This window comes from Oreochromis aureus, linkage group 8, assembly GCF_013358895.1.
Source record: "Oreochromis aureus strain Israel breed Guangdong linkage group 8, ZZ_aureus, whole genome shotgun sequence".
NCBI lineage: Eukaryota > Metazoa > Chordata > Actinopteri > Cichliformes > Cichlidae > Oreochromis > Oreochromis aureus.
The window spans coordinates 27,542,909-27,565,803 of NC_052949.1; the positions used below are offsets into that span (position 1 = coordinate 27,542,909).

Here is a 22,895-nt window from a genome sequence, read left to right on the forward strand (position 1 = left end):
GCTTTACACAGCAAGTGCAGTTCATGCATTTTTGACTGAATATGAATGATGGACATGCCCATTCTGATGTTATGCATTGGTATTTACTTTGAAAACTACAGTTTAATATTTTGGCCAGATCTATATTTTCTGGAGCCAAAAGTGACCATATATGGCTAAGAAAGTGGGGCCGTTCACTGCAGTTGACCCAGGGCCACTGCAATGGGTGCTATTATGAAAAGCAGTGAACTCAACTGAACGGCAAAAATATTCTTTTGAAACTATTGTTTTAGTTTTGATAAATGCATTATCAGTTAAACATCTTAGTTGAAATGAAACACTGAAGACTTCCTTGTTTTTAGGGCTAACCATGCCAATCAGCATGCATCAACACACACTTGATGCTAACTGTAAACAATAACTTCATGTGTAGTTAAAGCTTCCATTTGTGTATGAGAAACATTGCTGCAGTAGCTTTAGCAGTTAGCTCCAGTTTAAATACTTATCTTTATTATATGATGGGGATTAGTTTGACACAAAGTAGCCTTTGTAGTGCAACTTCTGCTCTGGCCATTATTCAAAGCTTTAAGTTACACAATTTTTTAAATGTATCCATACTTCCATGACTTATCAATTCCCACACTTCAGTAAATATTGTGCTCAAAATGCTGATCTTGTTAGCAAATGTATCCTCAAAATATTAGTTGCAGGGCCAGTGCTGATGTGATTAAAAACAGCAGTAAGATAGTCAACAGTTACAGATTCCACGTGTTACATTTGGTTTCCACGTCACAGTAGGCATGAAACAGCACATAATTATAACTGTAAAATTTTAAAAATTTTATTCACAAATTTAAATGCAGGTTTTACAATCATTCTGAGTGTGTAAGCAGGTTGGCTTTTCAGTTTGTGCAGCATCCCTCCTGTAGTCGGTACCCGCCAAGTCCCGTGTAATTCAGCGTTGCACCTACAAAAGTACAATGCGACCCAAAGGGTGACACACGTAATGTAATTTTTGCAATGAATCAACAAAATGCTGTCAAGCAGTTGACAAATGGAGACAAAAAAGCACCCATTAACAGCATCGCTTATACAAGTTGGATCCACACTGAGATGTCCCGTTTATGGCCCAACAAACAACAAAGCACTTCACTTTGCATTAGCTGAATTAGCTTCAGAGTGAAGCAGTGAAGTTACTTTTACCAAAAACAATGTGGTGATCTTTAGGGACATTTCTGATTAATCACACTGGGCTGAATATTAAATACAAGTGCATTCTTAAAGCAAATTTTAAATGTTTTTACAGTTGATCTCAGCTGCTGCTAGCAAACTTTTTTTGTAATTTATTAAGGAAATCTCTATTTGTTTGGCTATTAAGCTCCCTGTTGAGGCAGAAACATTCACATTTAACATTTCAGCATTTTGGTAAACGTGGATATTTTGCAAAAAGATTTGAATATTCTAGAGGTAAACAGAAAACTAAGGCTAGCAGCTAGTTAGCTTTATTTTTTATACTGTACACATGCAAAAATAATTTTTCTATTAAAGTTAAACACTTAAAGTTGTTGCATGACCTCAATTACTGAACTATAAGGTGTTTATTAGAAGGGCTGGTTAGTGACTTGTTTTACTTTTCAACAAAGCTGTGCTAATTATTTCCACTGTTTCTGCTTCACTCAGCTAAACTGCTGCTAGCCAAAGCTTTCTGTTCACCGTACAGACTTAAGAGTATTACTCTTAATGAACTCCCAGTTTGAAAAAAAGAAAAGAAAAATGACTTTGCTTTCACAAACTGAACAAATTGAATAAATAAATAAATAATCAAAATGTGGAGATGATGCTGAGTTACTTGTATGCCAAGACTTCCTATCTATCAGGTAAATGGAATGCTAAGACTAGAAGCCAGTTACCTTAAATTAGCATAAGTTTAAACGGGAAAAATTACAGTCAACTAGTCTTCTGTGATCCTCTTTTTGAGTTTGGTTTTGTAACAAGAACTAAATGTATTCGTTATCAAAGTGCAAAATGTGGGCCAAACCAACTGTGAAACTATCAATTTTGCTGGAACTTTTGTTTTTACCTTTAGTGCCCGGGAAACTCCTATTTTAATAACAACCAATAACTTTCCTTCTTTCCATCTGTGAACAATTAGTGCTAGTCAAAAATGTCATGTCGTTTGCTACAATCACTCAAAGCTGACATGTCGATATGTTCCTATGGCAACAAAACTATTACTACTAACCAAAGTGTTGTAAGTCACAGTGACAAAATGTGTTATTTTTACCCTTTTGTATAAAAAAAACAAAACAACAAAAAACCGGAAAAGCACTGATTGGCAGACTTTGACGCCTTCATCCAGACCTTATGCTAAGCTAAAGCTAACCAGCTGTGTTCTGTAGCTTCACATTTACCGTACAGACATTTATCAGTCTTTACTCAACACTCAGCAAGAAGGTACATAACTATTTACAAATATGCCAAATTCTTTAAGCTGTGTTGATCAGGAAAATATATTTAAAAAAAATCTGCAAAACAAAACAAATAATAATTAAGGAAATTATGTATTGCACAATGTCAAGGACGAGTGATTTCTTTTGCTACTATTCTGTACAGTTTATAAGTAGAAGTTCAGTCTGGCAGGTTGTGTATATACAATGACTATAAGAAAATCTAGTAATACTAAGGTGGTGTTCTGTTTGGGGCTCTAGATGTTTCTGCAGATAATTAAGACCAAAGTGAAGAAAAACAGTCATCTTCATTCTGATCCTGCTTTTTAAACGCTTAGTATGGTACACTAGTATACACAAATACTTGTATGTATGTATGTATGTATATATATATATATATATATATATATATATATATATATATATATATATATATATATATATATATATATATATGACAACAATATGTGCACACATATAGATTCTCTCAGTTTCAGAGGCACTCCCTATTGTTAGGTCAGGTGGTGTTAGTTGACAAAAATCTCTGTATTCTCATTCTAACTATCAGAATCATCTGTGTGATTAAAAATAGCCATCCTTTGTAAATTCCTCGGAAGACGTCTTAAAAAACGGCAAGTTGTCCTTTCAAAAAATAACTTCGTCTTTTGTTTTCCCCTTGTGTTTTGTTTAGGAGGAAATCGTTCATGTCCCTCAGTGCAGGTCGATGAAATCTGAGTCACTGTTCATACCTCCAGCCAACCACCTTTCCATAGAAGCCCCCTCCCACCCCCAAAAATTCCTTTTTTCTTTTTTCCTTGTTCTCCCTTCATTTAATGCTCTTTTTACAGAGTCTGTCAAGATAGCGAGAAGTGAAACAAAAAACTTCTCTAACTGCCTTGAAAATAAAAAAAGACTGTAAAGAAAAACAAAACAGGTTGTTTAATAGGAAGTCTGAAGAGAGGTCAAAGGTCATATTTTCTCATCGGTCATCTCCAGGAACTGGGCGTACACATCTCTGGAACACTCTCCTTTTTGGTTGAACAGAAACTTGTAGTAGCTGCCATCAGCACAAATAGCTATAAATTGAAGAGAAGGAGAAATAAATTAAAAATGAGTGTTTGTACCAATACCACACTAAGAATTCACCATATGGTGCGACATCAGTTTAGGCAGTTATAAAAATGACAAAATCTTGCCTTTTCATTACTGACAGACATGACATGACCAAACACTCCTCCTCAGTGGATCAGATGCACTAGCTAGTTTCCAGGAAGAGAAGGCGAATAGCTGATGGCAACCAAATTCACAAAGGCCTCTTTACTCGACTCTACTCGGCTTTTAGGGTTTTCCGTTATGTGGTAGCACCTTACCAGGTTCCCTACTAGTGACGTCACTGAATGAGTCATGAGAGTGCCTCCACAAGAATCAAACCTGCCATTTTTAAACCTGGAAATGAAGAAAATAGTCTGCCTTGCCATAACGACCCAAGGTGGTACTCAATTGTAAGTGAAAGCTATAAACAAGTAGAACAGAGTTGAGTCAGGCCTAGTGGGTTCTAGTGGAAAAGAGGCAAAAGTAGGCCAACTAAAATGTGTAAGATAACAGCATCTATATCTCATGTTATGCAAACACCCTACAATAATATAGAGGAAGCAGAGAAAACCCCAACAATCATATCACCCCCTATAAGCAAGCGCTTTGCCAACAGTGGGAAGGAAAAACTCCCTTTTAACAAGAAGAAACCTCCAGCAGAATCAGGCTCAGGGAGGGGCGGCCATCTGCCATGGGGTGAGAGAAGGAAGACAGGACAAATGACACACCATGGAAGAGAGCCAGAGAAGCAGCAGTACAACTGATTGTGTGCTTTGTGCCCATACAAGTCAATCTCACAAGAGTGAAAAAAGACCAACAAATTCTAACGTTTGTTGTGATCTCATGAGCTCTCTCAAATGCAACATCAGTTTTTGGCCATTAGGACACAACATTGCAAATTGTCCACAACACCCATTTTTGTTCATCTTATTCCTGACATACAGAGTCTTGAATGATCAGCCCCACCAATCATATAGCACAGATTTCATTGTATATTAGTATATAATCCTAGTATAGCACTTCACTTTTAGACTGCAGGCTGACTTATGGGTCCTAGAATTTCCAAAAGTAGAACTGAGGCAGAATCTTCAGCTGTTCTTGTGGAACCATGATGCTCAGGGCATCCTGAACACCCATTATGTTGCTATGGGCTTTGTTTTGACAGTTGAAGATAAAAGAACCAAACACTTAAAGCAAGTTTTTTATACATGGATTAAACCATGGTTGAAACATGTGAACAGCCACGTGTGTGTGATCAAGCTGTTTTTTAATGAGAGCAGCACTTGAGCCTCAGCTGAAAAGCTTAGAGCTGAAGTCATTTGTGCAACTACAATTTATGAGGAAATGTTAACGTGCCTGGAGCTGAGTGTGAGGAGGAAAACAGAGAAGTCCAGAGAGCAACATAAACGAAACTGCTTTTAAAAGATATAGATATTAAGATATAGAGAGCCAATAAGCTAGGTACAATAAAAATACATTTTAAGACGATATTTTGTTACAGACATCCAGTCTATATGCACTAACAGAGTTGCTGTGTTAAACAGACTAAAATCAGTGCTATCCCTCCCCATTCTTCTGGTCAGATGATATAAAACTAGACGCAGCTTATGTTTGGAGAAACAAGGGAGAGGCATCTAACCTATGGAGCACTGCCCCACAGAGTGAAACACGGTGGAAGTATTGGGGATGCTTCAGTGCATCTGGAACTGGGAATCTCATCAAGGTAGAAGGAATACTGAAGAATAAAGGATATGTGAAGATTTTGAAAGAAAACCTCAAGCAGTCAGCAGCAAAACTGAATAATCTTGTTTCTGTGTGCAAAGTGGAAAAATACAAACGTCCAAAATCCAACTAGGTTGTTTGGAAAAGCGGTGTTAGAAAGCATTCGCTCTGTTTAACAGGTCTGGGTAATAATTCTGTCCTCGTCTGCAACTGTCAAACACTGTTACATGATCAGACGATGAGTTGGACATTCCAGAAAATATCATGTGTCTGGAACCTACCTATGACGGCATTGGGCTCTGTTCCAAAGGCACACACACATGGAGAGCCTGAGGGGACCTGGAACTTGGAGAAGCTCCACTTAGAGCTGAAATATTTAGGCAGGAAGCTGGCTGAGGCCAAGCTGCAGAGACAAAGATAAACAGGCTATTTTGGGATTCATGTTTTTAACACTGCATTGGATGTAATTACTACGCAACAGATTCTTCACATCACCTACGTTCAGAAAAAAGAAACACTTAAGCAAAGACCGACCTTGACTGTTTGTTCCTTTTTGGGTCCTCTGCAGCAAATATGTGCACTGTGCCATGGTCACTGGACACACAGATGAGGGACGCGTCCTGGTTAAAATTAATGCTGAAAAGACAGCAGACCAAGAAAAACAACACGCTTTCAGTTACTCAGACAAACAGAGGGACAAAGTAAAGCCTGAAAACTGGTTGCTCTATTAAAGAGTGTGTGACACAGTAAGTACATTCCATTAAAGCTTTGCTAGACAGGCACTGAAAGATATAGTTAAAGCTTTCAAAATAGTACAGCCCATACCCTGATTTCCCTACAGGAGGGACCTCCCTCCTGTAGGCTCATCACCTGCAGGAAGGACCATAGGGACTATACTGCATATTGTTGGGCTGCAGTCAGGGGGCCTCTTCAGTCCAATCCCTGGCTATAGGGGCTGGGCTAAGACATGGAACCTCACCTTTTTGGTGGGAAAGGACCTCGAGGCAGTGTATCAGGGTGAAAGGCACTGGCTAGATAATATTCAGTGTTCAAGTCAAGCTTGGGCCCTAGAACCAGTCTCTTGAACAGGAGATGCGTTCCAGTCTGGAGCTGCATTCAGTAAAAGGCAACAGGCAGTGATGGGTACCTTGGCTCTCTGCCTGTGTTTTGGTTTTTGTTTCCCCAGTTGACGACGGGTTTGCATCGCTGCTCCTCCAGTCAGGTATATGTCTTGACTGGCACTTGTGCTTCTGTGCTGAATGACAGTTCACACTACCCACCCTTCTTGCAAGTTCTGGGTGTGGTGCTGGAGGTTGCCCCACCCAACTGTCTAACTAAAACACTTCAACTCTCACAGTGAGACCTCGGGGGTCATAGCTGATGACTGATCGAGTGAAGAGAGGGGCTGTCAACTGATCAGACCTAGTGGTGAGTTGGATCAGGTGGTGAGGGGGGAAGCTGCTCAGGCCTGGTGTGCCCAAATGTTTAGTGAGGTTGCACTGGGAGCATCTGTCAGTCTGTGATCTTCAATTCACACATCTAAGCAAACTTAAATAGCATTCCAAGGGAGGCTGGGAATATCAAGTCTCATAAGTCCCAAGCTGGACTTATTCCCAGCGGGTGCTGAACCTCGACCAGAGCTGCCTTTTTTCACTGACTCTTTTCATATTTTTTATGGACAGAATTTCTAGCTTAGCCAGGTAGCAGACAACTTTAGTGGGCTCAGTATCACATCTCTACATTTTACAGATGACATGGTTCTCTTAGCCTCAAGCTAACCTCCAGCTAGCACTACAGCAGTTCACAGGAGAGTGTGAAGCAACAGGAAGGAAAAATAGCACTCCCAAATCTGAGGCCATGGTTCTCAGCCAAAAAAGGGTGGAGTGCCCTCTCTGGGCCAAGGACAAGCTGCTGCCTGTGGAGGACTTAAAGTATCTCTGAGTCTTCTTCACGAGTGAGGGAAGTGGGAGACTAAAAGAAAGATTGTACTGGGCTATAGTGATGAACAAAAAGCTGAGCATAAAATTAAAGTTGTCGATTTATTGGTCTGTCTATGTTCCTACCCACAGAATGAGACTGTTGATACAAGCAATAGAAATTAGCTTTCTCTGAAGGGTGGCTGGTCTTTGCCTTACAGATAGGAGTATGGAGTAGAGCCACTAGCCCTCCACATTGATAGAGCTAGCTTGCTAGCTTATTATTTAATCATTTTGACATGCTTCTCATGCTGTTAGCATTGTGCTAAGCACTTACCAGTAAATGTTAGCTGCCTGTGACCCTCGTCTTAGCTCCTGTATGAGCTGACCTGCAGATGTGTCAAAAATTCTGATGAGTGTCCCCTGTGGAAATAGAACACAGATAACAGGTTAGTAAGAAATAAAGCAAAATACACTGAAGGAGTGTTCCTTTTACTACTACTTTACTTAATTTACTAAAGCCCATACTTTCTCTGATGCAGTAGCTATTCTTGTGCCCTGAAGGTTGAGCGCTATGCAGCACAGTGCCCCCTCATGGGCAGGGATGTCAACTGGAGGCTTCTCTGTGTTGGCAAGGTCCACAATCTGTACGTGGCCTGAATGTGTCCCAGGGAAGGCCAACAGAGAGTTGTTGCTGTTCGGACACAGCACACACAGACCTGAGGAGGACAAGGAGAGAAAGAGAGCAAGTGTTGAAACCGTCACACACCTGAAGAACAGCACTTCAAAAAAAAAAAAAAAAAAAAAAAAAAAGTTTGTTGCTTTTAAACAAAAGGAACATTTTTAGCCACTGAGCTGTTTTTCACTTATTCTTTTGACCAGAGCAATAGAACATTTGGGACTACAGTTTTGGTGATTAATAAGTTTCCAAACAGTCAGCATGGTTTAAGAGCTTGAGCAAGTCACAGTTTAATTCAAAGGGTAAACTGACCTTTGGGATTGTAGCAGGTCTCAAACACATGCAGCTGATGTGGATTGTGGGTAAAGGTGAACACTTTGATCATTGAGTCAAGGACCACCACAATCCTAAGAACCAGGGAGAACCGACACACAAGCAAAAATGTAAACTATGAAGTGATGCCAAAAAAAAAGAAAAACAAAATTTAAGAGTTTATTTTTTGGATTTAAATCTTTATCAGCCAGTCTCACTGATATTAAGATCCTTTATTTTATTCATTTACTTTTTTTTAATGGAGTGTGAATAATAAACAACCATAGCAAACAAAAACATCAGAATGCAAGAAAGAGAAAAAAATCATTAAAAACTGCTGCAATAATAACTGAGCTACCTGTCACGTCGAAGTTTCACTGCTTTTACTTCTGTTGAGAACTCAATCTCAATGACAGTCTTCTTCTTTAGGTCATCCCAGATCATCACTGGAGAACAAAAAAAAAACGTCACATAAATAAAACATACTGTGTGTAATACTTTTTCTACAGGAAGTTACATTTAACAGACAGTCATACTGTGCAAAATGTGAAAGTATGGTGGAAAAGCAGCAGAGACAGTAAAACAAAGGATTATCCGCCTTGGACCTGGAGATATCCCATCAAACTGATATGTGTTTTGCTTTTTTTTTTTCATTGTAATTTCTCAAAACATTACTGCAAGTACTAATAGCAACATCCCACTGATATCCCTAGTAACACCCTTTGGAACAAAAGCTGCAGAGTAGACAGGTGAATGTGTGCATTTATAATCTGTGGCTTTTAGTACAAATAGCAAACAGGTGAGATTTTCACTGTATATGATAATGACAGAAAAAAAAAATCTTTAAAATCTAAAAGTGATCATTTGTCTAATTACAGGACTGGTTTAAATCCAGTATTGACAGTAACGCAAACAAAGCTGACAAAACATACCTTTGTTGGTTGGGTACTTTGGTTTCTTGCCTCCTCCTACTAGTGCTAAATAGTTACACCTGAACAGCATCTCCACGTGGCCAACCCCACCCTCAAGGAATTCTGAAAATTACATTAATGGGCAGTAATGTAAAATACTGTTAGTGACAGTAGCAAAAAAAAAAAACGGTCTGCACTGCTTGCAGTCTCTAACTGTTGGTTGGCTCAAAAAAAAAAGAGAGACTGCAGACCTAAAGCAGTTAAATTTGAGTTTAAAGAAGTAAGTGGAGGTCATGTGCTTGGTCACATGACATATGCTGTCTTAGCCATGTGCTGGGTAAAACGTCCTCCATGTTTCAGGACTTGCAATGCAGTTACAACACTGACTTCCTGTGAGCAGCAGCCACCAGGTTCTAACAATTATTTTGCTGCCTTTGTTTTAAATCACTGAACTCTACACTGTATGGTACTCATCTTTTACATTAGATTTAATAATATAAGACCTTCACTTTATTTTTCCATTGTTATGTTATTTTTGCCTTAGTGAGATACTGTTTTTTTCTTACTCTATTTTATTGAGCTATACATGTTTGGCTTTTTTGTGTTGTTTTTGCTGCTGTAACACGGGAAATTACCAACTTCTGTGATAAAGCATAAATAATTTTCTTAGCACATAATAAATCATAACTTTAAAGTAAAAATATATATAATCACTCAATGTGCTTACTCATGCAGACAGCTGTATGTAAAGATCTCAGGGTTTCCCCACACATAGACTTTAGTAGGGTGTGTTACCCGGGTACAAAGAAGGCTCCCCAAGTGTACTCTGATACTGGACAATGCCCTCACTCTTATTTTAGGGTCACTTGCTGCTAGATAGCCAGCTCCTGTCCTTCCTATCCAGGCTTTTCAGGGTGCTTTTTTTGGTGGTCCTCATTTTCACTCAACTGTCTTGAGTCTTGCAATCAGACAGATTCCAACTCCACAGTCTTTGACTGCAGCCAACAATCTGCTTTCACAGGGAATTTCCATCAAAAACTGAAGGGGGACTACTGTCACCAGCTGCAGCCCATGATGGTAGAGAATTTTACTAGAAAGGAAGCTGATTATTGCTTCAGCACTTATCCTCACAAAATATATATATAGTATGACACTTTTGCATGTTACCTTGTTTCTCCTTCTCTTTGAGAGGATCCGTGTTGTACACACGAAATCCATTCTCCATACCGCAGGCAAAGCATCCTGTAGAGAGACACCGAGGTCAAACAGCAGAAATCACAAGCTCAGCACAAGGTTAATCCACTGTTGTTGTCATTCAATGTGGTTCTCGTAAATAACTTTACAATGTCAAGTATCTCAAGATTTACAGTAACGAGAACGCACTACAGGAGGACACTGGGAAGAATGATATGCATAGACAAGTGCAGCCCTTATACAGAAAGTGTTTGGATCTCTCCTGGAATTCATATGAAACTGCCGCATCATATGTTGACAACGACGACAGTGACGTTTAGTGCCATGGCCCCATAGTGTAGTAACAGTAAGTTAACTTCAATCTTCACAAATGTGGCTGACAAGAGTAACTTTAACAAAAGGTTATGATAGATGCTGACCGCACGGTCAGCAATCACACTCCAACTTTACGGCCTGTGGTGGGTGGGGAGCTAGGAAAATGTCGATTTAATGTAAACTACAAATGAACAACATGTTATCTGTATTTTAGAAAATGGACAGTCATAACGAAAAACTGATCATCGGAAAAGCTAACATAAAATTATGCAATTAAGGTGCATTAATGCCGGTTTAACGGTCATTTACCGACGGGAGCTGTTAGCATTGCTTAGCTAACACTAGCTGACAGCCGTTGTGGTCACAGTAATGACTAGTACGATAAAAATTTAGCTTACATTAGCATTTGTGCTACGTTTAAATACAAATCATAGTTAGTTAATTTCCTCGTTATAGAATTCGACCATTTTTATCATGTCGGCACCAAATTTTCTAGTTTCTAATTAAGACTCGATAACTGGTTAGCTCAAAACAAAAACGCTAACTATTTTTCGGATAGGATAGGTTAGCCTTAGCTAGTATTAACGTTGAACGCTTAAAGTTAATGTTTCAAGAAGAGAGAGCACGTAGCCGTATTTTCACAATGGACTACAATATTTGAACGTGAAAAAACTTCGGTTATTATTTTATGTTTTATAGTTGAAGACGCTGGCTTAGTAGTGATAGATTAGCATCAACGATGCTCCCAAATCACGTTTGGGAGGAGAAAAAAAACGCACGTAGCTTCATACCATGATCCTGGTTAAATCCAGCATAGAGGAGTCCATTCCCGTGCGGATTTGAAGGCAGTAAATTCATTATTGTGACAGAACAACCGAATGCCAAACAGCGGTAACAAGTTAATCCAACAACTACTGTCTGAGAAGCTAACTGGCTACCATTCCTCCTGACTGTGCTGGGGTAGGGAGGAGGAAAACAAACGAGGCTGGTTCCTTCTCAGGAAGAGCTGTCACCAGTCGGGAAATCAAAGAGGGTTTGCACCATTCGCTAGCGCATTCAAGAGACGAGAGCAAATACTGAAACAATTGCAAAAACTTCGTTTTTACTAAATGTTGCTTTCCGAGTTAACTAATAAGTGGGTTTTTAAGATCCAAGGGAAAGCCCATCAATATGTAATGCAATCCCATTCTATTGGCCTACAGCTATACGTAATATATACCAAGCACCACGGTTTAATCTGTATTTATTGTCACATGATAAAGTGCATTAAAATATTGTATTAGAGATCATATAACAAAGAGCTGCTGATGTAGCCCCAGTGGCCTAATGGATAAGGCACTGGCCTCCTAAGCCAGGGATTGTGGGTTCGAGTCCCATCTGGGGTGATGCATTTTAAAATGAATTTAGTAAGTGGTGGTAGAAAACTTGAAATTTCGACGAACACCACAACTACTGTTTAACGATCCGTGGAATCTTGGAGGGTCGCGCATCTTTATTTAGTAGGGAACTGTAGCATAGCCTAATGTGCCAGTTCTCGAAGTGAAGCATGAATGTATAAATATAACAAAAATGAAAGGTCATCAGTGTTCAGTTATGTCTATTCTTAAGTTAGCCAGAAACGACTTGTGCTTAGTTTTCTCCCTAAATTCCGTGGAAGCCATGTGTGGAATATGATTCTCTTGTTGTTTATTAGATTAGGGTTTTAGTCACTTATACTCACCTATGAAATATCTAGATATACCGCCTTCTTTTAATTTGGCATTTTTTTTATTTTTTTTTTTGATGATTTATCACTATACTGACAAGGCCTTAGACTTCTAGGCAAAGATAAGACAAATAAAAATACCACAGAGTAATGATTCCAGTCCAGTGGTTCCATATGAACGTAGAAATGGACAATGGCAGCTTTTGTTAACATTTTGATTTTATTATTTTTGCCAGCAATCCTTTACATTCTCTGAAATCTTCCAAATGCTTAAAACCAAGTTAGGTTAGTAATCCTCAATTTGCTAATAGCTATTTACTTCTGCCATTTCAAAAAATATGTTAAATAAATGTAATTATTTAAGTTCACTAATTTCATAAATGCAACAAACATGGTAAAGTTGATAGCTAGCCAGTCACATATTAAAATGTTTTATTTACAAATAGTAGTAATGATAATTTATGACTTATTTCTGATTGTGTCAGCATTTTTCAAATTAGCTGGCAACTAACCATTAAAATACTACTCTCCTACAAGTGCTGCAGCAGAATCCTTTTTGAAGAAAGACCACACAGGAGATTCATGGACGTTGTGAAGGAGGACATCAAGAGAGCTGCTGTGACCTGTTCTTGGCATCCTCTGGACACGTCACGATGAAGGCGACAGCTTCCTAAATAGAGCAGCTGAAACCAGACCTATGCCTGATGCAGCTTTTAATTTTTTAGGTCATCTAAAATTTAAAAACCTTTAAATTATGATACAAAAACCTGATTTCACTAATCTATCTTTGGTTGACTGTTGGTGGTCTAAGTTTATCTCAAAGTTTTATCTCAAACTGTGCCTATAAAACTTTTGTGGTTTGTAATGCAGTCACTTGTAAAATTCCTAAAATTCTAATACGTTACTAGGTTTACAAGAAACCACCGATCCATCACAATCCACCGTGTTATTGCTATACAACAAAGATGAACAAGTCACCAGCATCACGGGCTGACTGGCCAGACAGCTGCACTGTGCAGGTATTTTTCCCACATGGACAGGTTGTTTGCTGGATTTGGGGCACAACAGCTTACAATTTGCATTTTATACATCAGAAATCGATGAACTAACTGAAAAGATGCAGCAGACAGTGAAGTTAATGTAACATTGGAAAGACTCTGAAGTTGGGTGTTCCTGAATGCAGCTGGGATTCATCTGCATCTTTAGCCAGCTTTACCCCCACTACATCACACATTACTAGATGATATATTGAAATTACCAAATAACTTGTGGTAAATAACTGACACTTGGAATCAAATGTTCAGTTTATTACAGAAAAACATAACCAAAGGTCCCATGAAACCCACTTTCAGTGGAAACATTTTTATAATCATGGAGGTGTAAAATCAAAGCTGTGAAAATGTAACTACTGCTATTTTTCTAGCAATCCCACAACTAGATGGCCTCTTACCTTTACAAGCTATAAAAACTTTCTTCCAGTTGCCAGTTTATTTCAAAGTTAGTGAAAGGACAGAATGTTGCCTACATTGTAAATGTAGATTGCTGTAGATGCTCTGATGTTCACTGCCGTTTCACAGCAGTCATCAAGGCTTAGTTTTCTAGCATTAGGTCGTCTCATGTACTTAACCATAGGCTGTCAGCACAGCTCCAGGTTGGTGATCCAAACAGGACTATCAACATGGACTCTGACCGAACAAAGAGACCCCTATCAATTTTAATGAAGACTACATTTAGAGTATGTCAGGCTTGTCTGACAGCCCCTACTGACAAAGAACTGAAAACATTTTCATGCTCTCAGTAAAAAGCCACAAGACTGCTGACAAACAGTAATTTTACCTCAAAGAACGCAAATTCTTGATCTATGTTTCAGCCGCCAGAGGTTAGTTTGTGTGTCTTTCTGTGTTTGTTTTAATATGTCAAACAGCTGTAAACCAAACGCTGTGTTGTGTGATGTGATGTTGTGTGAGGGTTGTGTGACAAGTAATCCTCCAAATAACCTAGTAACCTAACCCTGTGTGATACCTAAACACTCACTGGCTTACATTTATTTTCTGTTCGCATGTCACCACTACAAAATGAGAAAAGAAAAAAAAGAAGAAGAAAAAAATCACATTAGCAAGGCGAGTTGCTAATCCTAATATCAGTCTGGTTTAAACACACACAGGCCACAGCTATGTGGGAAAAACAGGGATAGCAAAATATTAGAAACTGTGAGGAAAAAAAAAAAAAAAAAAAAAAGAAGAGTTAACTAATAAACAGTGATTGGGTGTGGGTGTTGTGTTTCCTTCCCCTGAAACATGCATAGGCAACTGCATTTCTAATTCATCTTAAAGCTGCACTTGCTAAAGCAGAGCTCAAAACCCAGAATAAAGAGGCGAAAAAAATGAAAACTTCTCAGAAGGGGTATAATATGGGAGTAATATGGGTCATCCCATTTATACATACAAATCTTATGTAGAACAACAAATGTTTCTGTAAAAAATTCAAAGTTACATTTTCATAATGCACAACGCAATTACACACATTCTAGCAATCCAAAGCTGTGCTAGCCATAGGAAGAGCAATAAGGCTTATATTTTACAGAAAATGTCCTTCAACTGGAAAACTTAGTCCATCTCTTCTCTTCAGCATCAACAAAGTTGTCTTTTCAGTGATAGGTCAAATCATCAGCTCTTCACTCTTTGCAAAGTTCTGGTCTACACCTAACACCAACATCCTTCAGCATGGGCTGGTTATGCTGAAAATCCTTTTGGAAATATGTATTATGTCACAATGATCTATGCATGAACAAGTCTCCTGTGTCGTTTTAAGCCATGCAGGCTTGAAAACCCCTTATTGCACACTGCACAAACATATGGCCTTTCTCCAGTGTGGGTTCGCATGTGTAAAGTAAGAAAGCAAGATTGAACAAAGCCCTTTTCACAGATGTTGCACTTAAATGGCCTTTCTCCAGTGTGGTATCTCCTGTGTATCTTTAATTCTGCCGCAGATCTAAATGATTTATCACAGTCGTCGCACTTGAAAGGCCTTTCGCCCGTGTGTATCAAAGTGTGCCTCACCAACGCGTCCTTGCCAAAGAAGCCCTTCCCACAGTGCTCACACGGGAAGCGCAGCCCTTTGTGATGAAAATTGTCATGCTTCAGGAGGCACCTTCTTGAAGTGAACGTCTTCCCGCACTGAGGGCAGGTAAAGATCGGTGTGGGTTTTTCAGTCACGGGTTCGCCGGAGTGATGTACACGCTCCACATGCCTCGTCAGCGTGATACCATGCCGGAATTTCTTGCCGCACTCCCAGCACAGGAATGGGTATGCCTTAGTGTGTTTTTTCTGGTGCTCCACAAGGTCAGAGTATGAACGGAATCTTTTACTACAATGGGAGCACTGAAATGGTTGGTAACCCGTGTGCTTCCACTCGTGTCTAATGAAACGCTTCAAACTGGAAAACGTAGTCTGACAGTGGGAGCAGGTAAATGGCTCGGTGGGGTTGTGGACGTCGATGTAGTGCTTATGAAGGGCCTTGAACACTGGGAAGTTCTCCTCACAACGGTTACACTGAAAAGGTGTGTGGGATTCTTTGTGCATGGCCAATGCTTCTGAGTCACGTACCAGTTTCATACACACCTCACAGTAGAGCGGGTTGTGAGTCTGTTTGTGGGAATCCAAAGTTGATTTGTATCTGAACGCCTTGTCACATTCATCACACCTGAAACAATGCTTAACATCATCAGGCTTCTCAGGGTCCACCTGCTGCTCATTGTAGCAAATGTTTCTTAAATGGAACCTAAATGTCTGTTTGCACTTGAACTCGACACTGCAGTGAGGACAGTAGAATGGACCCTCTAACACACTCTTCTGTTCTTCAGGGCTCTTCTGCCCTGGTTCTTTGGAAGCCCTCTCTGCAGGGGGAGAGTAATCAGGATCCTGGGTGGTGTTGTCAACTGGCTGCTCTTCATTTGTGTCGTCACAAGGAACCCCACTTGATGACTGTTCACCTTCGTCTGCTGGGGTGTCTTGCTCCTTGGCTTTCCTAACAGCCTTTGCCTTTGTCATACTTGCACATCTGTGCTGCTGCAAGGAACGTAAGCTCTTGTAAAGCTTTTTGCATGAAGGACATGTAATGGGCAGCTCCTCGGAGTGCTGACTCATGTGTCGCTGCAAGAACTTGGCATGACTCACCACCTTGCTGCAGACTTTACAGGTTCTCTCATCCAAGTCGTTGCTTTTGGCTGAACCTTGGGGCCCGGCAAACTTTTTGGGTCCACTGCTGGTCGTACCTGAACCCGGCGTCTTCCCAGATTTCCTCCACTGCGACAAGTACCGTTTCATCTTGAGCCCTCTGTTCTTACGCACTGATCTTTCTAAAAGTGCGTCACTTTCTGTTGCTTCTTTTTTGCCCGTCACTGCACTTTCCGCTTCAAAGTCTTGATCTACAGAACGTTTCTTTTTTCTTCCACCTCCGTTTGACTTTTTCTCCACACCATCCAGCACTGTCACCTGGCCATCCTCGCCGATGATCAGTGTTCCTGATTGGTTGTCATTGCGGTCCTCTGCCATTTCGCTCTCACTGGCCTCAGTGCCTTCCACAGTATCTGTAACTACCACTGCATCAATTTCTGGTTTTACCTCACCAGTGAGGCCAAACCACTCAGGTTGCACACACTCCTCAGAGTTCCCAGCCCCCTCCACATACAACTCTTTGTTCTCAGATTCCACCTCCATCTCTGTGCAGACAGTATACACGAGACTGCTCTCTGCATCCGTTTCAGTTTGCTCATTGACAATCACGACTCTTTCCACAGGAGGGAGACACAGGGCAGACAAGATGCCACTGTCAACGATGAAAGACTCTGAAAGGAACAAGAATCATGAATGAACTGATAAAACAGATTCTGGCAAAAAAAATTTTTTTTTAAAAATGATGAGAACTGATCCCGTGTTTTAAAATATTCAACTCACCAATGTCCTCTAATTGGCTGAGATCTTTTTGATTGTCAAGCAAGACTTTGAGCTCCTGAGGCTGAGAGAAAGCCCCCATGCATTCATTCAGAACAGATGATGTGTCGTTGAGCAGAGAGGCAATCTGATGAAACAAAAGCTTAAGTAAACTACCAATCATACAAGTCAAAAGCTCTACAGTTTCTAAACTTTTGACACAATTCTTAATTTTTTTGTTTATATTTTATAGCTTCACATTCTTGTTTTGCTCTGTAGACCTACTATAAGCTGTAGGGTCAGTCTAACACAGGGGTCGGCAACCCTAGGCACGCGTGCCACCGTTGGCACGCGAAGGGTTAACTGATGGCACGCACGACCATAGCTGGACTGGACATCGGGCATACCGGATATTTGCTCGGTGGCCCGATGATTTTTTTTTTATTTTTTATTTTTTGGTGGTGGTGGATTGGCCAGACGCTGGTCGGTCTGTAAGAATAACTCAGTTGTTTGGTGGTGGCTATGGCGTAGCTTCCAGATTCAGTAAAATTAACAAGTGGTGGAGGCCAGCAGGTGGATGAGGGAAGGGGAGGCAGGAGGAGGAGAGACCCGAGGCGGCCGCCGGTCGGAGCGTCAGGTGAACTAAACTTCAGGTAAGAAGTTAATGACCTGCATTCTATCTGGGTCAGATATAAACCAAGTTTAGGTGGAGTTTATTTTCGTTGTGCTGACTTTTTACAGTCAGTTACAATAACTCGTACTGCGTGCTAGCTAGCATGATGGAATTTATATACTGCTGGGCGGGTGCTATGATTTTATTGATAGTGAACTTTATTTTCTTCATAAGGTTAGTTAGTAGAGTTGCCAACCGTCCGGTACAAACGGAATTCAGAGAAATTATTACGCGTTTCGTGTTGAGCTGAGAAGGAACACAGTTTGTCCCGTACTTCAGCCAGGATGGAAAAAGACACAAAGCTGGAGTTATTCTGTGTCTTTGCTGCACAGCTGCATCTTCTTCTCCTCTCATTCTCTCCCCTCTCTCTCCTGTTGCTACTTCAATCATGAAACTGATCAATGATCAGCTGATCAGCTTTTCTCTCTTGTTTGTTTATCGCCCACTTTGTGCCAGAAAGAGAAACCGCCGGATGTCGCACTAAACAACAGCAGCACGTTTAAGCTTGATCAGCTGTTGTTAGAATTTATTTAATATTAATTTCTAGTATCAGCTGATGTTTTCTGGAGCCACAGCTGTAAAAGCTGCCGGTCATGATATCGGTTTGTATATCTGGTGAGAGGGAAACATGCAGATGAAACCAGGAGATGTCCTTACTGAATCATCAGAGCTGAACAGGTGATGGAGAAACAGGTTTACCTTTTAGGTGACATGAATGAGTTGAAGGGAAGTTATGAACTGTTTCTCAGAGACAAATAACACCAGGATCATTTTCTAAGTAGCTGACAGCTGATAATTGTGCAGGGGCAGATCTAGCAAAGATTTGCCAGGGGGACCAGGTAGGGCATTAACAGGGAGAGGGGGGCACAAAGAAATACTTTCTTATTCTCATTTAAAATGTCTGGCTGTTATTAAATAATTATCTGAAGCTTACAACCAAAGTTTTTATCTGACGTAAAATGAATAGAAATCATACATTTACCACCAAGACAGTGTACATCACTGTCACAACAGCGTTTGTTTTCATTCAAAGGCTTTATGGCTTTAATATCTGGGGGGCCGGTCTTTAGTCCAAATGCATCCATAGACTCGAGACACAATGCATTTTTGGGACTTTCAGGTGTATGGACCAATGTTTTATTTTCTGATCAAACCAGAAATCTTTAATGAGCAGCTACATTTGTCTCGCATTAACTGGCTGAGTTAATGCCAGTTAATGCGACATCGAAGCAGCTAGAATCCACAGCTGTGCATGTTCATGGAGCTGCATTTTCACTTGCTGGACATCACTACCTGACAAGTTTAACTGTCTTCAGAACATTGCAGAGGCCTTATTGACAGTATTTGGCTCTACATATCTGTGTGAGCAGATTTTCTCTCACATGAGTGTCCTCAGGTAGCCGTCTGAATGTTGGACACTCGGAGACCTGTGTCTCTGAGTGGGAGACCAGAGATCATATTAACATGTGTGTCTCTGTATTAACAAACATGCCATATTGGCCCAGTTTATTTTTCTTATCATTGTTGTGAGGAGACCATAAATAGCATTTGTATTTTCTGTTGTACAGTTCATTTGCTGTTATGGATAAAAGTCTTTTTTGTTTCAAAATAGCTGATAACTATTCGCTGATAGCTGCCAACATTTGCAAACAAATATAATTCTATAAAGTGGTTCTATATAATGTGTAACTGTTCATATAGAGCGTTATTAAATTTATTCCTAATGCAATCATATGGCACACTGACTTCTTAGGAAATTTTAAATGGCACTCGCCATCAAAAAGGTTGCCTACCCCTGGTCTAACATAACCCTGGAACTGATTGAAAACTGTTTGTAAAGTCACTTCTCTAAGCTCCCTGAGGCTGCATAGCAAGAGAAGGAAAAGTGCCATCACCAGCAGCCATGACAGACAGTGAAGATGGACTTCGTCTGTGGGATGAGAGACTGATTATAACAAATAAATTAAAGTAATATAAAGTATTTGGCAAATGAGTTGAATTGTGTGTACTGCCTTTCACTACCCAGAGCTGCAAACAGAATGCAAGAGATCACAAAAAAGGTAACAAAAACAACTAACAATATTAAAGAAACTAATACTACTAGGAGAAATGCTCTTTGCTCAATATGAGATATTACATTTACCTGTTGGAGAGTTTTGGTTGGAAGAAGCTTTTCCAGTCTTGACAGAAACAACCACATCAGTGTCTGGATTGCTTTGTCATATGTCGGACCAAAGTCTCCAGGGAAAACATCCTACAACACAATTCAATTTTATTTATATAGAGCCAAATTACAAAACAATTTGCTCAAGGCAACAGATAAAAACATACAATTTTATTTTTTCCTCAAAAACAGATCTTACTAACAAGGACCTGTCAGCAATCAATCACATTTTCTCCGTATTCAGTTTAAACTCACCGTGAAGAAATTTCTTCTCTCTTCAGGATCTCTCAGCAGATTCTGGACTAGGCCCATGAAATGAGAATCTGACACCGGTTCAGCATTCTACAAGTAAAGAAAATTAAAACAGAAGAGGTCATTGTGGAACTTTAGATTTCAATGAGGAATACTAAACGTCACAGCAGTTTTAACACATGCCAAAAAAAGGTTTTCACCCACCTCCATGCTCCACAGTGACCTGAGCTTCTGCATCCGGTCGAGATGTGGTTTAATAACTTGCAGGTCGGCGGTCTCATCAGAACGACACAGCTCCAGGATCAACTGCAATCACCATTAATAGGTGATCAGTTCAGAGGAAAGATGAATTCCATTCACTCTGTGTTCTATAATGACTATCTCAGGAAATGCTTCATGTTTAACGTTACACTTCTTTTATATATATATAGCTTTGCAGCATAATTTTGTGTTATGACAGAGAAAATACCTGCTAGAGCCTGCTACTCCACTGATATATACTCAGTGAGTCAAAACAAAGACTGTGACAGCTTTAAGATAACGAAAAAGGCAGCTGCAGGCGAACATTAATCTCTCTAAATGAAAACCATCATTCTTTCTCAACGTAGTGGGTTCTGTCTTTTGAGGTCTGGATAAAACAAACTAAGAAGAATTGTTTATAGTAACTGCTGCAATTAAAATGAAAACCCAATTTATCATTGAGCCCTACTACATACATCAAAGGCTTTTTTCTGTTTAAAAGACGCAATTGTTGATCAGATATGAGTCTTCAGCTTCAAACAACACACTAACCCGCCTGCTGTCACCCAAGGAGTATGTAATTAAAATGTATGTCAAGCTGCTAAACAAACAAGTGACAAAATACAGGGAAAGCCAACATAACATGTACTAAAAACATGCTGGAGCGCCATGTGGCACCTAGATTCTGCCAACTTACCCGTGCTCTGAGTCCCAAGACAAGTTCAGCGCGCTGCCTCGTAGAGAGAAGCTGAGGAACAATTTCCGTGACCATAAACACAAACTCCTCAAGCAGCCCATAGTCTGACACAACCTTCTGCTCCACAGTCTGCCAGATGGCTGCAGAAACCAGCCGAATCGGTGAGACCAGGAGCCGCAGAGCAGAGAGGGGAAGAGAGGGGCCTGCAAGGAAAAAGGTATTTTTTTAAAAAGTGCTTGAAAGGCAATACGCAGTGAGTGTGAAGACAGGCCAACAACACAGACTTTCCCATTTAAGTTGTCAATGGAGTGATGACCACAAACTAAATTCCCTTTTTTTAAATCACTGTCTTTACACTGGTTCCAAAAGAGACAGGAGATTCATGCAAATTATACCAAATCAACATTTTGTGAAGTTTTTCACAAAAAACAAACAACAAACAAACAAAAAAAACCCCCACACATCACAAACTTACCAGCAGGATATAAATAAAAGGTTTTATTTTAGCTCGAATGGCCATTATCACTGATAACAAAACTAAGGTCTCACGTAACATTAAAGAGGAGTTATTCTTCACAGAAAAACACAAACAAAAAGAAAAACAACAACATAAAACGCTTAATGCCGAGCTCCGGCTAAAGCGGATGTGCCTGCTACTTTCATTTCCGTAATCTACTATTGAACCACTGTTACATATCAATTTGAATGTTTTAACAGTATAACTGCTTACAGAAGTTGCTAATATGTTTGCATATCCCCTTCCCCTCCCACCCAAAACCCCCAAAACAAATACACGAATCAGAGATTTACTCAAAACAGGCGGATTCACGTCAACGAGTAAATTGCTGCCAGTCACTTTACCTAGCCTAGCTTAGCATTTTCTAAGCACTATGGATTACCAATACTCACAAACGCTGAGTTAAAGAATTAAATCCAGCAACGTGTTTCCAGGCTAGTAAAAAGTAGAAGCAGTTTGTACTTTATTTAGACACAACTCTGTAGTAAATTGTTTAATAACAACCGCTAAGGCTTTAGCAATGCTATTCCCGCGCGCGGGCTAGATTGCGGCCTAGCCAAACAAAATTGTATACAAGCATTTAAACTCACCAGGTAACTCGGAGACACCTCCGTCCATACTGCGAGCTGTCTACAGTTACATTACAGTCAGAGAACCTGTAATACTGTGACCGAAGTCAAAGTAACGGTTTTAAAGGGGTTGGAAGTCAGAAACCGAAGTCACACAACCGATCTTTGTGCGTCAACTGTTGCCTTTGGTTCCATCTACAATAATTGTCCGACAACGGGAAATAGTCCGGTTATTGGTTCCGCATCTCGTTGTTTTTTTAAAAAAACATTTTATTTTATTTTACTGTGCTTTTGGTCTTTCGACCTCCACTCCCCTTTGTTTCTGTAGGGCTAATAAAATTGCGAAGTAGGTGTAGGATCAACTTTGGTATCGCCATGTTTAATTCTTCAACAAAGCCTGAACTAAGCACGCTTTCCACTAATTTCTTTTAGTAGTCTTCAGGAATGGTTCTCCAGGCTTCCTGAAGAACATTCCAAAGCTCTTCTTTGGATGCTAGCTGCGTTTCCTTCTGTTCTCTGTGAAGGTGATCCCACATTGCTTCAATAAGGGGATCAGGGGTCTAGGAAGGCAAATTCATGA

The 22,895-nt window shown here is 40.0% G+C and overlaps 2 protein-coding genes, 1 long non-coding RNA gene and 1 other non-coding gene across 6 annotated transcripts; 2 read left to right on the forward strand and 2 right to left on the reverse strand.

Moving 5' to 3' along the window:
• Positions 1 to 798: 798 nt before the first annotated feature.
• wdr45b (WD repeat domain 45B) lies at positions 799 to 11,753 on the reverse strand. 2 transcript variants are annotated; one of them, XM_031753018.2, is made up of 10 exons: positions 11,359 to 11,753; positions 10,226 to 10,300; positions 9,080 to 9,181; positions 8,506 to 8,593; positions 8,148 to 8,242; positions 7,685 to 7,875; positions 7,494 to 7,579; positions 5,775 to 5,876; positions 5,522 to 5,643; positions 799 to 3,502 (listed from the first exon to the last, which is right to left on the reverse strand). In XM_031753018.2, exons 1-10 carry the CDS (start codon positions 11,423 to 11,425, stop codon positions 3,396 to 3,398), a joined length of 1,035 nt encoding a protein of 344 aa, XP_031608878.1. In that variant the 5' UTR covers positions 11,426 to 11,753; the 3' UTR covers positions 799 to 3,395. The 2 variants fall into 2 exon arrangements, with proteins under 2 accessions (XP_031608878.1, XP_039472028.1); XM_039616094.1 differs by lacking the exon at positions 11,359 to 11,753 and adding an exon at positions 10,877 to 11,123.
• On the forward strand, positions 10,316 to 13,431 carry LOC120441377. 2 transcript variants are annotated; one of them, XR_005614032.1, is made up of 3 exons: positions 10,316 to 10,598; positions 12,810 to 12,997; positions 13,181 to 13,431. It is a non-coding gene; the product is annotated as an uncharacterized LOC120441377 (long non-coding RNA). The 2 variants fall into 2 exon arrangements; XR_005614031.1 differs by lacking the exon at positions 13,181 to 13,431 and having other exon boundaries at positions 12,810 to 13,141.
• Positions 11,880 to 11,952, forward strand: trnar-ccu. The gene has a single exon. It is a non-coding gene; the product is annotated as a tRNA-Arg (tRNA).
• A 133-nt stretch (positions 13,432 to 13,564) lies between the features above and the next one.
• On the reverse strand, positions 13,565 to 22,528 carry LOC116330620 (zinc finger protein 37-like). The gene is made up of 7 exons (XM_031753004.2): positions 22,337 to 22,528; positions 21,230 to 21,432; positions 20,497 to 20,598; positions 20,296 to 20,382; positions 20,020 to 20,130; positions 17,228 to 17,351; positions 13,565 to 17,118 (listed from the first exon to the last, which is right to left on the reverse strand). Exons 1-7 carry the CDS (start codon positions 22,362 to 22,364, stop codon positions 15,050 to 15,052), a joined length of 2,724 nt encoding a protein of 907 aa, XP_031608864.1. The 5' UTR covers positions 22,365 to 22,528; the 3' UTR covers positions 13,565 to 15,049.
• Between the last annotated feature and the right edge of the window lie 367 nt (positions 22,529 to 22,895).